At 36.9% G+C, this 15,608-nt stretch overlaps 2 protein-coding genes across 2 annotated transcripts in view; both read left to right on the top strand.

Moving 5' to 3' along the window:
* Window positions 1-15,608, top strand: part of Col4a1 (Collagen type IV alpha 1) — a 312,472-nt gene that overhangs the window by 278,569 nt on the left and 18,295 nt on the right. The window contains exons 25-28 of the mRNA XM_083112536.1: window positions 2,790-2,912; window positions 6,617-6,859; window positions 12,337-12,552; window positions 14,111-14,280. Coding sequence (XP_082968662.1) covers window positions 2,790-2,912; window positions 6,617-6,859; window positions 12,337-12,552; window positions 14,111-14,280 — 752 coding nt within the window. The remainder of the gene's footprint in view (window positions 1-2,789; window positions 2,913-6,616; window positions 6,860-12,336; window positions 12,553-14,110; window positions 14,281-15,608) is intronic.
* Window positions 1-15,608, top strand: part of LOC145979564 (uncharacterized) — a 420,647-nt gene that overhangs the window by 15,962 nt on the left and 389,077 nt on the right. The window lies entirely within an intron of this gene.

The following is a 15,608-nucleotide window of genomic DNA, read 5'->3' on the forward strand; positions in this document are numbered from 1 at the left end:
AGTGGTTCTAGTCTCACTTTAAACTGTAGGTACAGTCCCAATTAACCTATCATGCATAAAGTAAACTTACCTTCAATGAGGCTTCATCTATCACACCTTAGCACCCAATCCATATTTTTAATTTTTTTCATTGGTTACTGATTTAATTAACAAGTTATCTAAAAAGAAACAAGTCAACAGCATAAATACAAAAATAATTTAAATAGATAAAATGGTCTTATGGCAACCTGTTCAACCAAACTATCCAGAAAACGCAACTGGTAACAGTATCTCTTATGACCAACACCATGGCTTCTAGGAGTGGGAAGGCAGACAAAATTTGTCTTGGCCATTATAAAATATAGAGATGGACTGATGACATTTTTGGCCAATACAGATAAAGTACCATTATAAAATTTACTGATACCGAAAACCAATATTCTGTTGATCAGATATAAAATTAGAAATGGTCCTTGAAGAACCTGATTGGTTCACTGACTTCCTTAATAAATGTATGTTACCAGGAGACTGCAATGCAAGAGAAGCTCTATATTTAGATTGATTGAATGATTTGTTTTTCTAAGTCCACTTTATGCAAATAAAGGCTAATCGGGACTGGACCCACTGTTTAAAGTGGGATTTCAACCACTGTGTCATGTATCTTCGAATGATTACAAGGTGACGACGTTACCACTACACCATCGGAGAGGCCCTACATATTTAGACTTTTACTTTTTTTTAGAAAGTAAAGCATGTGCATTATATATTTATGTCCATAAAAATTATAACAAAAATGGCAGAATAATTCACTAAATTATAATACATTTATAGATGTATCAATCAGATCAGTAGAATTATTGGTAATTTTACCGATTCATCGATATGTGTATTTTGGCCAATAGGAATAGAGTACCAATTAATCTGTCCCATCCCTAATGAAATGTATTGATACCAATAACCAATATTCTACCAATTCGACGAAGACAAGAAAAGTGACTTGTCTCCTTAAGAGTCATATAAGAGCATATAAGATACAGCCAAGCCACATTTATTATCACATACACCTGGAAGACATTTCAAATTAAATAACATGAAAATCAGCTACAAATGTTATGAAGACAGATTTTTTCGAGTACAAGCAGTAGAGGAATTTTGAAGTGGAAATGCATATTTGTGGATTAGTTTGAACTTAAAAAGTCTGCATTGTCACAAGTACAGAAATATGTCTTGGCAACAGGTTTTACCATTTAAAAAATTGCATTTTGACATTTACTCTACAAAACCATGGTTTATGGATTATACCTTCATATTCATAAAAATGTACTCCCTCTGTCCCATAATTATAGTCCGGTATGCCAAAATGGTAACTTTTTATTTATGTTCTTTTGGATACTTGATCGGCCAATTTGTACTGATCCTTGAGTAATAACGTTGTATGACTCATTCCCATGTTTCATTTTCATCTTCTGTATACACAAATGTCACAGTTTGAATATCAGACAAGTATTTTGGGTCAACAAACAGAAGTGTACCGGACAATAATTATGGGACAGAGGGAGTATAATAAAATCATTAAACATATTGGTAGTACTTCTGATAAATCATATTCATTCATATTCATATTCATATTCTCTATTTCCGTTGACCTATGTCCATAGGTATGGAAATCGTCATATAACAATACATACAGTAATAAAATATTAATACAATTTTAGACAAGGATTACAGTAATGATTTTAAGAACTACTACATGAAGGAAAACCAAATACACTAATAAAATATTAATACAATTATAGACAAGAATTACAGCAATGATTTGAAGAACTTCTGCATGAAGGAAATCTAAATAGAGGAAGAATACACTATTGGAGTGAAATTACATACAATATTTAAGGCGAGCACAATAATAAGCAAAGATTTTTTTTTTAGTGTAAAAATAAGATGTAAAAGTAACTATGTGACTTATACAACATGGAAGAATGCAATATATATACAGAACCGATAAATGATCATTTAGGCACAATAATAGCATATAGTGAATACTTCATGCATGATAATATAAATAGTATAATTCCATTTTCTGTACAACCGAACCCTCTTTGTTGACAATTTATGTAATTTAATATTTACAAATTTAGAAATTCATTTATTGAATAAAAACAATGTCGTAATAAGAATTTTGTTAATTCCCTCTTAAATTGGGTAGTTGATTCCATTGTTTTCATGTGATCAGGTAATTTATTATACAGGTGGATACCTACGAATTTAGGACCTTTTTCAATCACTATACTGATGTGGCTATAATGAACAATATCAGTAGAGCAGCAAAAAATTTGTTCCAACCATAACATATTTTACAATATTTGTATATTTAATAGGGGTGGGCCGATATGAAATTTTGGCTAATACCGATAAAGTACTGATATAAAATTTACAATACTGGTAACCGATATTCTACCGATGCAATATAAAATTAGAAATTGTCCTTGACCACCTTAATAAATGTGTGTTTCGAGGTGACTGCAGTGCAAAAGAAGTTGAATAGACATTTACTTTTCTAGAAAGTAGGGCATGGAGATTATCCATAAAAATTACAAGAAATTGCAGAATTTTCCTCTAAATTATAATATATTTATCAATATATTGGATCGGTAAAATAATCGGTAATTTTACCGATAAACCGATATGCCAATATGATTATATCAGCCGATACCGATAGAATACCGATTAATCGGTCCCATCTGTAATATTTAATTATATCTTATACTTTCTAAAAAGTTAGTAATTTAAAATGAATTGTTTCTCTGTAGGAGAATATGGCCCAGCAGGTCAGCCAGGGCCTCAAGGTCTCACAATGAAGGGAGAAAAGGGCCTCCCAGGTCTTCCAGGAAAATCAGGAAGAGATGGATTACCAGGAGTACCAGGAGAGAAAGGTAACAACTTTTTGTTTATTCTAAATAATATAAATGCTTTTGTAACTCATCCGAACAGTTTGATCAATAGCTAATTATTGTTTGGAGAAATTTCTATGCAACAACAGGCCTAGGAGAGGCATTGTATGAGCAAGGACGTATTTAGGGGGTTCAGGGAGTCTGGAGCCTCCCCAAAAGACCAAGTAATGTAATAAAATAATGAAAATTCACTTTTCATCATAATACTGTACTCGATTGTACTATAATCAATGGTTATTTATTTCCTATGAACTTTGAACACAAAAATTATTATTATATTTATTATTATTATTATTATTATTATTATTATTATTATATTTGGAACATACTGCTTTGAAGGACAGTACCAAAAAACATTTATGCACACTACTACTTATGATAATATGCATAAAATATTAATCAGGAACTTTACTTTTCGTCAACTGGATGTAAAATCCTTTTTTTATTAATCGATAAATATTCAATTCTTTATCTATTTGACATTAATTTTCCTTGTTTTTATACAAATTTTGGCAATGTTAAGTACACGCAAGCTAGGTAATAAATATTTCATATTCTATCCATATTCTTACATCTTTTTACATATTCATGTAATAATAAAAATGCAATATTAATAAATTTCCATATTTTAATTAATATTTAATTTCATTATGATCAAATTATTTTATTTTAAACATTTATATTAATATTATTATTAATATCTCATCACTTAAATAAATATTATGGTTATTATTATTATTATTATTATTATTATTATTATTGATACACTTGGTTCGGGACCCCCTCCCCCTTTCCCAAAATATATTTCTAGATATGTGCCTGTGTATGGGCAAGCAGCAATACAAACTGTCTCCTTATTAACCCTTTCATACAACTACTGTCCAATAAGATGGGTGATAGGACAGCCCATCGTTCACTATAAAGTTCTAATGTGAATGAACGACAAGCTATAAGTGCACCGTTCTCTTTTGCATGTGTGTTGTAACCACGTCTTTCAAATTCCAACTGTTAGATGTCACATTTTGTTCGTTGCTGAATTTTACTTGTACTTGTGTTGAATTACCTTGCACTTTTGTTTATACTCTTGAGAATAGCATTGAATAATTGATATTCACTTCATTCTCAAGATGTTTTTCTGGTCATATTTCATTAATTATTTCTATATTATGTCTTGAAAATATGTTGTCAGTTACTTTTATTACAGTGTTCAATATTTTTTTTTTTACTTTCAAAAAATTTTTGCAGAAAAAGTTCATAAATTTGAGAAAATTTACATAAAATGTACTGTAATTTATGTAATTGTATCTGTGGAAAGTGGATGTGTTGTAGATTTCAGAAAAAAAAATTATCAATAATAACACACTTCTGTCTCATTGAAAAAATTCAGTATTTTCAGACCCATCCGGAAAGGGTTAAGTTTTATAGGGACTTTGGTATACTGGACCTCCAACAAAAGAACATGTGCTGAACTGTGCATTGTACTCACACATGGAGGGCTGGGGTAGAGTGGAACGAGCTTCCCTGTGACTCGAGCTGAACAGATCGAGGGAAGATGCACGAAGGCTCCTACCCAGGGCCGGATTAACCTATGGACAACTGGGGCCATTTCCCCGGGGCCCCCACCAAAAGGAAGCTGTGATGGGCCTCCACCCCAAAAAATCTTTTAACCAGCCAGCTATGCTTGTGAAAAATTATATAAGAAGTTGTATTTAAAAAAACTTCAATATTGACATATGTCTACACTCTTCTGGATTCAATTGTAGCACAGCTCTCAGTCGATCTGTTTGTAGTAACTCCATAACAAATTACATCTGTAGCTCGCTACCTTGTGAGCATCTACGAGGAGGATCTGGAATCCTTGCTAGAGAATGAGCTGATACAGTTTGCACACCTAGTAAGCAGTAGCAATGTCAAACATCAGGAAGACATCCCAAGAACTGTCTATGTACAATATTATACGGACCCATTTCGCAGTACATTTCCCAATGTCGAAATTCTCTTTAGAATATATTTGGTCTTAATGGTAACAAACTGTAGCGGAGAAAGATCTTTCTCAAAAATGCAATTGGTGAAAAACAGGCTTCGTTCTGCCATGGGACAGGATTGCTTATCCAATCTTTGTTTATTAAGCTTTGAACATGAACTTCTTCGTGAATTGGACTTCGATGATATAGTAGATGAATTTTCAGCGACAAAGGCAAGAAAAGTGTCTACTATAAGTGTTAAGCATTTGGGAATTTTCTTGAAGAAAGTGTAGTTACTACAATTTCCACAATGAACCTGTCGGTAATTGTCCAGTAGATGGACCGTGCATATGTAGTGACATATTTACTCTTAATTGTAAATAATATCATTTATAATAAATTTGTACGTAAGTACAGTCTACTGCTCAGTTCTCTGTTTCCGTCTGAACCCCCTTAGTATTTACTATATATTGTAGTTAAGGTGTTCACTCTTCATAATATACTGAAGACATTTAGATGCAGAATTTTACTGCTGCTATAGCACTACAATTTTCGTCCTGTAACTTTATTTTACTGCGCTATTCTTCCTGCAAACCTATCTCCGATATGTGCGATTGTGAATACTACTTATTCTAAAATCAGGTCTACCATTTCAACTGCTGAAAATTGTTGGTTAACATAAAGCTCCTAGTAAAAAATAATAAAAAAAAGGGGGGCCCCGCACAAAACATTATGCCCAGGGGCCTCCACAAACCTTGATACGGCCCTGTCTACCTGAAGGCTCTTTTTCTTTTTTGTTCCCTTAAGGCTCAGCTGGATCTTTACTCAATATCAGTGAAACTGTTCATGAAATTTCCTCTCCTTTTGAAAAACTGCTATGATCTTCCAAATTCTGAAAAATTACATGTGCTTAGAATTGCTTCTACAGTATTCATATGAATTTTCATGTGGTTTGATTTCACTGTTGTCTAGATATTTCACAGTAGTTTAATAGTAGGGCTAACCACAAAATCTGGATAATGGATATCCAGATTTCAAATTATTCAATATCCATTTTGTATGCAGTGGATAATCTGAATAGTATGGATATCCAGATAATCTGAACAGCATGGATTCGAGCCCACGTGGGTTTTCAGCCTGTGCCTACGACCGATGGCAACTCACCAACATGTGGAAATTGAGGAGCTATGAGTGAGTAGCGTAACCCGGTCTCACTATAACAGTTGAGGGTTCGACGTTGGTTGAAGATCTCCACACCTCTAGGTAGGATTGTGAGGGAGACTGCCAGTCGGGAGATAGGTCAAAGTCCTTCAAGGGCTGTCGAGAATGGGTTATTGTTATTATTTTATTTTATTTGTAGAAAATCTGTACAGTGAAATACGAGCATGATGAATAAAAGAATATGTGGATAGGTAAAGGTACCCCCGTGCATAGGCACACATGCCATTAAGGCATATGGGATGATGTGGAGGTAGATCACCACATATTCTTGATCCCGGCCATAGTCGAGATGAAGTGATCAGCATCATATCAGAATATCCAATATCCAGATATATGAAATCTGGAAAATAAAATTATCCAATATCTATATAAAATTTTATCCAATTTGAACATATCTATTTAATAGATTTACATATGATGATTTGAGGGTAAGTTGGAACCGTCCTGTATTCAGGTTTTATTATGTAATGTTGTAAACACTTGTGATTTGGATAATTTCAGGTGAATCTGGATTCCCTGGATTACCAGGACTTCAAGGAAGTCCAGGACAACCAGGTCTTCCGGGACCTCCAGGTGACAAGGGAGACCTTGGCCAACCAGGTTTACCAGGCCAACTGGGTATTGATGGACTCCCAGGAATCCGAGGCCTTGATGGTCCCTCTGGACCACAGGGTCCCAAAGGAGAACGTGGTCCCCCTGGACTCTTTGGTGCCCCAGGAGAAAAGGGTGACAGAGGACCTCCAGGTAAGTGCTTATTTATCATACAATATAATGATCCCAAATTTTGTAATATAAGGTGGCGCAGGGAAACGGGAAATTTTGAATTTAGGATTAGCAACACTGTAGCACCGGCATTAGTTCGGAACTGATGCAACATCATTGATAAGACTTTGCATTTAGTAATGATGGTGCATTGGAGTGGTGCGGAACATGTGTTCTCTGTGAAAGCGTTTTATAAGAACGGTGATAGTGTGATTGCAGCGCAAAGGGTATTTCGGCAGCATTACCAGCTAGGACCTCATGGTCGTGTCCCATCGGCTCACGGGATTACAACCTGGGTGTGAAATTTGAAAGAAACTGGCAGCCTTGAAGAAGAAGCCCCTCAAGTGGAGTTCGAACTGTACATACCCCAGAGAATATGGAATCAGTTCGAGTTGTCATTGAGAGAAGCCCTCGCCGCTACATTTGACAACATGCATCAGCACTACAGTTGAGTCAAAGAAGCATACAAAGAATAATGCATGAATTACAGTTCCACCCCTATAAGTTACAGATTGTGCAGCAATTACATCCCCATGTAAGTGTTTTCACAAACTGGTGTTGGCTAAGGTTAATGAGGACACCAATTTCCTTAACAATTTGTGGATGTCAGACGAAACCCATTTTCACCTTTGCGGCTACGTTAACAAGCAGAATTTCCATTACTAGGCAAAGGAAAATCCTTGTCAGCTGCACGAGCGTCCATTACATACCATCAAGGTTACAGTATGGTGTGCAGTGTCACAGAGGCACAACCACGAATTTCTATCGGGGGAGGGGTTAAGTACCAGGTACAAGGATAAATGTACCAATAATAATAATAATAGTAATAATAATAATAATACATTTATTACTATTATTATTATTATAACACTAATATTAGTAGTAGTTGTAGTAGTATTAAAGACATTATTATCCTCGTAAATTATGCAAAAAAGGGGGTAGAAGTTGGTGCTGAAGCATTTCTTTTGGAACAAACAATTTGAAGTATTTTTTTTTCAAAACGTTCAATTTCACATTAATAATGGAAAACAAGCACACAAACTGTTTTTTGAAAGACAGAAAATGCATGATAAATGTATAACTTCCATTTTCAACATGTTTTACACACATGTAACATAGAGCGACATAAAATAAGAAAATACATTTGCAACATGCAACACTAAATCATACGTGTTCAAAGTTTCTTTAATATATATTTATATAACATACATTACATAATCCACCTCAAAAATATGGCCAAAAATTATATAAATTCTGTCTCACATGTTCATGCTTCTTTTCCTCCAAACAATTGTTCATGCATTTAAGACAAAATCAATTAAGAGAAGTTTTACTTCTGTCTCTTGTAATTTACAATGCATTGCAGAAAACAATGATACATTGCAAGTGAAGCAAGCAAGAAAATCTTTAGATCCATTTTTTTGCAAACTGAAAACAAATTGATTTAATAGGCCACAAATAATTTTGCGGGGCACCATGGCATTCTCTCTTTTACAGCCTTTTTCATTTAGATCATTCTGCACCCAGGGCCGATTCCTGCCTTCTGCTAGCTATGGCTCTGATCTTGATAAGACTAAGAAAAGTAGGCATTGCAAACGAACTGAGCAAAAAAAATTTACAAAATGTATTTTCATTTGCATAAAATTTGAAATCGAAGAGATAATTGAGCGTCTGTGCCCCCTGCAGGTGCCCTTGGCTGTCATTGTTTGCCCCCCCCCCCCAGAATTGTTTTCCGTCCAAGGTTGGTTGCGCCACTGCAGTGTCATGTCATGGTGTCATCGGCCCTTTTTTTTTTTTTAAAGTGAGGAGGGCATTGCAACGACAGTGACATCAGCTCGGTATGTTGCTATGCTTGAAACATTCTTTGCACCGAAGTTGCTCGATGCACACCTTGACATCAGAAACATGTGGCTTCAGCAGGACAAAGCCACGTCACATACTGCTGGACAGTCGATGTAGGTCATTCACAAATTGTTTGCAAGGTGGGTCATTTCACATGACGGTGATATTCCATGACCTCCAAGACCCCCTGATCTCAATATTTGCAATTTTTTTTCTGTGGGGACATCTCAAAAGCAAAGTGTACAGCACACATCCTGCAACCATCGCTGAACTGAAACAGAAGATTGAAGACGAAACCACTGGCATTCCTCGAGACATGATACACCGAGCATTCCCGAGTTTCCACAGCAGACTATCAGAATGTGTACGCCAAGATGGAACACATCTTTCCAATGTCATCTTCAAGAAGTAAAGTGACATCTAAGATCCATGCATTAAATATGTTTTTCGTATGTTTATTCATGCATTTACATCAATTGAAATTTTCCCGTTTCTCTGTGCCACCCTGTATTTAATTCAGTCGTTTTCAAATTGTGCATTAGTTTCTTAAATATTAAAATAATATTTTGTCACACACATTAACACTAACAGGATTCATTCTAATACTACATAGGAAAACTTAGTCAGATCATGTTACTCACCACACACCTTCTTCATCATTAGCTGGGATTGAAAATCACTGCTCTCAACGTACATTTTCTTCTTGACTTTGGCAACTTTAAAACCTGTAGCAAACCTAAAAAACAAAATACACTTATGTGATTAAAAGGAAAATAACCAAAAGTAATACGGAATCCTCTTATTTTATAGGAAGAAGTAAATACATTGATATATTTTTTTTCAATTCCTGTTTACAAGTAAAAATATTCTTAATCTGAGTTCCAAAGAACATGTACTGATTTTTAACTAACTAACTAACTCTCTAGCCTTCTTAAACCCGAAGGTTCATGGCTGCAGCAACACAGGCCTTCCATCTGTTCCTATCTTGAGCAAGATCTATATATTATTTTCCATCCCTACCGATTTCCTTTAGGTCTATCTCAACGTTGTCCCTCCATCTTCGTCTTGGCCTTCATACAGGTCTCTTACCATCAGGTTTCCCAACAAGAATCCTGTAAACTCGTCTTTCCTCTCCCATTCGTGCCACATGGCCTGCCCACCTAAGTCTTCTTGATTTAATTATTCTTGACATGAAAGTAAGCACATTCCTCATAAGTATATCTCAATAGTAAATATACTTGATGCTCAATTCAAGCTTGGAAAGTAAATACAGTGTTTGTCGCTTAACATCAACTTGGAAGAATAAATGGAATGTTGATTATGATTGTCAACTTTGGGCTTCACTGATGGCATAGTGGTAAAATTGTGATGAAGGGGTCCCAGGCTCAACACTCAGTGGAGGCACATAGTGGTTCAGAGCAGTGTTGTTAAAGGACCAGAAACACATAAATTCTAATGGGTTCTGTTGGGTTCCGCTGTAGGACCGGAACCTTATTTCGCGCACAATTTAGATTCGGTCCAAGTTGCATATTGTTTCATTGAAAAAAGATTCCTGGACCAAATTTAAATTCTTCCGGGAAAAAGTTTCCTGGACCATATTTAAATTGCTCCGGAAAAAAAGTTCCTGGACCAAATTAAAATGCTTTAAATATGAAAAGGTTCTACACTGTCTAGAACTCATTATGTTTGTTGATTTTCTCTCCCAGTCTGGGATTGAATTTATTCACAATTCCTGGACCAGGGCTGACTGATTAAAAGTTGCCTCCTAAGAATGTCCGTGAGTATGTTTTACATTGGAATGTCACACTGCGGGTGTAGAAACCGTAGCGCAGAAAATAACCATAACGCTGTTGTTCTCTCATGGGCCACTTTCGAAGCTTGTCCTTTATGCAAGGAAATTCAGAGCAAATGGGGCTGCTCATTGCCAAACGTTTCCAGTGCCAGCGCCACCCCCGTCGTGTTCCTAAAGAATTTTGTTCGTCACTTGGTTGCCCTAAGCTTTACATTGCAGTGCGATGGGATGGCTGTTCAAACGTTCTTTTAAACGAAAGCAACAAGCAAGCAAAAAAAAAAACAAGTTTCTGCGCAAGTAATGACTCGAGAGGTCTCAACCAAGAGAAGGAACACGCACGAGGGAATGGGGCTACATGGAGAGGGGTAACATTGCATTTTGCTCATTTCTACCGTTATGAACTGCCTTGTTCCTTAGATTCTCGAGACAGCCAGCACCTGGATTAGTCTTTCATGCTCACAAGTGGATAATTGTTTTTTGTCAGGTCCATAATGAGAAGCAGGATTGTTGAAGGTCCAAGAACCATCACATAGACTACATAACTTCGAAAGCTATGAAAACACTTGGACTAATTTACAGATTTACAGACATAACACAAATTTCTGCCCTCAAAACCTACTTTACAATGTGTGTTGTTCCTATTCTTGAATATGGCTCCTGTATTTGGTCAATGGCATGTGAAAGCAATATAAAGAAAACAAACAAAGTAGTAAGTTTCTTCATCAGAATAGTCAAACACAGATGCCCAGCCCTTGCAAACTTCTCCAAACAAGAAATTCTATCCACTCTACAAATTCATGACCTTTCTGTTCGCCGTCAACTCTCAGATTTAACACTACTCTTCAGAATCATTAATGGACAACTTTTCACCAGCGAACTCTTGCCACTTCTTAATATCAGAATCCCGCGTCCCAACAGTAAATGCAACAACTTCTTTTACATTAGATCTTCATGGCTATTTTTAGAACAAATATCACTTCTCTACAGGCTACAAACCACTTAAAACTCACTAAGAGATGCTCCGGACTTCCATTTATCAAAGCAGACTTACAGAACGGCGTGCATAAAGCAGCCGAAGTGTAAATAATATTCTTTTTGCCTTAGTTGTTATTATTCTTGTTATAAACGTATGTGTGTGTGTATTTGTCCATCTTATTATTTTGTTTATTTCTTTTCCGGTTGATATCCTGATGTAAAATGGATTTTTCTGTATTCAGAACTTTTCAAATAAATAAATAAATAAATTCTATTGGGTTCTTCAATAGGACTGGAATCTTTTCTCTCGCACAATTTAAAATTCAATCCAAGTTGTGTATTGTTTCATTTCAATACGGAACTTGGACCCTATTTAAACTGATTCAGAAAAAAAGGTTCCTGGACCGAACTGAAATACCTTACAGATAAAAATATTCTTTACGGTCCAGAACCCATTTACGTTTGCTGATTTTCTCTCCTGGACCGGAATTGAATTTATTTAATATTCCTGGACCTTTATCAACCCTGGTTCCCAATTTAAACTGTAGGTAAAGCCCTGATTAGCCTTTCTGTTCATAGACTGAACTTAGAAACAAAACCAAAGAAACAATGATTGTCAACTTTTTGTTATAAGTTTGTGCAAAATGTTATAACTGAAATATCAACTACTTTTATTGACCACACACAAAAATATATTTTCCTTCTGTATAATGTTAAGTTGATAAATATATGTAAATGTAGTATTCTGTTCTAGGAGTTGTGCCTTCTGAATAATATATATTTGTAGCAATCTGTTTGATAGAAATTAATTTAGTGGAAATGGATTTCATAAATGTCATTTTCTTTTCAGGCACACCAGGTCTTCCAGGGCTGCCAGGCATGAAGGGAGATCGTGGTACTGATGGGCTTCCAGGTGGCCCAGGAGGCCCTGGCATCAGGGGTGACAAGGGTTTTGAAGGAGTCCCAGGCATCCCAGGAAATCCGGGTCTCGGTGGTTCCAAGGGAGACAAAGGAGAACCGGGTATTTCATCCCCTCCAGGACCAAAAGGAGAACGAGGTCCTCCAGGTGAGAAGATTTGAACATAGTGCACTGCATTTTCATTTCAGACACGGAGGCTAAATATTTTTACTTGCTCTTGACCAAAATTAACTGAAATGTGCAAAATTCGCAGAAATTTAAGTGAAAATTGCAGGCTTTGCCAGGACTATTGACACTGACAGTGCCATTTTTGTTTATTTTTCTATGAAGTATGTGTGTTTGTGTGTGCGTACCAAATCATAAGGTAATGTACAGCTTCACATTGAGAAATACTGGTCACTATCAACATCATCAGTGTTTAAAGGAACAAATTTCATTGCAGCAGTGGCAGCAATTGGGTGCCAAAACTGGGGTGGCAAGGACAGATTACTTTCTCTTGGTAGACAAGACTTAACACTCACACTTAAGAGGCGATAGTGTGGGGAAAGGAAAGTGGGGTTGGGTGGAGGTAACTGCTCCATGCAACCCCTAATCACAGCCACTGCACTGCATTGCAGTATTATTGGTAGGGACAATTTTACACAAGCAAAACAGACGTGGGAAAAAATCAGATTAAACCAGGGTTGGTTCATTGGTTCAGTTGATTGATTGGTTTTTGTATATTTGACTTTGTTTTTCTGCTAAAGGTAAAGTGCTCCCCTGTGCATAGCACCACGCCATGAAGGCATATAGGGGGTGTGGTGGTAACGCCCCACACTTTCTTGATCCGGTCGTGAGTGAGGGTGATGTGATCAGCATCACGCCCCTGACCACCTTTACCCCCCAGGGTTTCCCCCAGGTACCCATGTTATTCAACGCTGGGTGGGCGCTGGGGCCACTTCCAACGTTAGAAAAGTTCCCGGATTTGAACCGGCCGGGGATCGAACCCGGGACCTTTAGCATGGTAGTCAGACGCGTTACCGACTGAGCCATTGCGGCCTACTGTCAACATCTGCTACTCTTGGATAATCGCAATGATGAAGATGAGAGATGATATGATGAAATTGATGAAGGGATACTCACAAAGAACAACCATTCCAACCAGAGATCCCTGGAATCATCACTGCGCTAACCGCTCCACCATGGAGGTTGTCTAGTTCGGTTGGTACAACAATGGCATGGTATGCCAGAGATCTGGCTTTGAGTCCTGGTCAAGCATGCAATTTTTCTTCAATTTCTACAAAGAACATCTCTTGTGTACCTACTCATAGAGTAATGTGAAACAATTTGCATAAAGTTGTTTTAAAATATGAAAGAAGCATTCTAGAAAGGGTCTTCTTAATCTAACGGTGGAAGCGGCCCCGGCGCCTACCCAGCGTCGAATAACATGGGTACCTGGGGGAAACCCTGGGGGGTAAAGGCGGTCAGGGGCGTGATGCTGATCACATCACCCCCACTCACGACCGGATCAAGAACGTGTGGGGCGTTACCCTCACACCCCCTATACGCCTTCATGGCGTGGTGCTATGCACAGGGGAACACTTTACCTTTACTTTTAATCAAAATATGTAAGGAATGTAATCCTTGAATTAAAGTACACTTTAAAACCACAGCACAATACAAATCATAGTTTTCTGGGTTTCTGATCAAGTGATTTCTGTCTAAGGTGTCCCTGGCCGTCCTGGCGAACCTGGTATTTCTGGATTGGATGGTCCACCTGGAATACCAGGACTGAAGGGAGAGAGAGGTCGTCCAGGAATCGACGGTTTGCCAGGGCCCTCTGGACCGCCAGGATTTAAGGGAGAAAGAGGATTTGATGGTGTTAGAGGCCCTGTGGTAAGTTTTGTTATAATGATCCCATATTTCCTTACAGTTAAATTGTATTAAGAATTCATAACATAATCTCATTTTAGTAAATATAAGGGATTACTAGAGGCATGCATATTTCGTTTTTGACGAAAACGCAAAATGTTTAACACATTGTAATGTTAATTTTTCATGTTTCTGAAAGGTGTGAGGTACATTTTCCTACCCTGTTTTGTCACGAAATGTGAAATGAACTGCAAAACGTGAAGGAGACTCTTAAACAGGAAATTTAGACTTTATTTACCAATGTGACACTTTCTGAAGTCAGAATTATCCTGTGAGTTATGCAATTCACAGAAAATTGATTAATTCTGCTGTAAATATTTGAGAAGCAAAAATGGACTCCTTTATACAGGAATAAACTTAATATTCAGGTAATGACATAAATGTGTTATTAGAAGGGATATGTTTATTTTGTGTAGTAAATGCAGTTTTTAAATCAAATTTGGGATTATATTCACAATTTTAAAACCAAAATGTCATTCTATATACAGCTTTTTCACGGCTATAAAAGCAAAATTTTATTTTATTTACTGCTTTTGAACCCTAAATTGACGGTTTTTGTACCGAAATTTTGCTTCTTTATTTACCAAAAGTATGTGCCTCTAGGGATTACACATTAATTGGTACTGTGTTCATAGGCGTGTGCACAGGGGTGCAATTGGCCCCCTAATCATAAACATCCACAGTTTTTTTTCCACGGAGGGGCAAGCAGGGTATTTTTATATAACCCCGATAATAGTGTTGCCCCCTAAAAGAACACCACTTAAATTTGAAATTATCACATTAATATAAATCAAATTATATGTGTGAAATATATATTTTAGGTTGACATTCAATTTCTAAGATGAGGTGTGGCCATCCTTGCCCCCCCCCCCTACCTCCTTCTAGACATCCATGTCTCCTACATTATTGTACTTTCACCTAGAAATTTAGTGGAGAAATCTTATCGCCGTTAAGCCAATTAAAGTTCAAGGCAACCACAGGGGGCAATCAGCATTGCCCCACCCCAACCTTGGACGGAAATCAATTCTAGGGGTCCAAGAGGGGCAAACATTGAAGTAAAAAAGAAAAGCAAGACTAGTAGAATCTAAGAGTAGCGGAAGAAAAGCATACTTAAGATCGAATTAGTTTTCACGTCTATCTTGCATTATTTCTTCCACACAGCCAAGAGCACCTGCAGAGGGACACAGAAGGGCAATTGCACCCCTCAATATCAAATTTTATACAAATAAAAATAAATTTTGTGCAATTTTCTTGCTCGCTTTGCTCGCAGTATCTCTTTTTCATACTCTTGT

The sequence above is a fragment of the Lepisma saccharinum genome, chromosome 26 (assembly GCF_977018435.1).
Source record: "Lepisma saccharinum chromosome 26, izLepSacc3.1, whole genome shotgun sequence".
NCBI lineage: Eukaryota > Metazoa > Arthropoda > Insecta > Zygentoma > Lepismatidae > Lepisma > Lepisma saccharinum.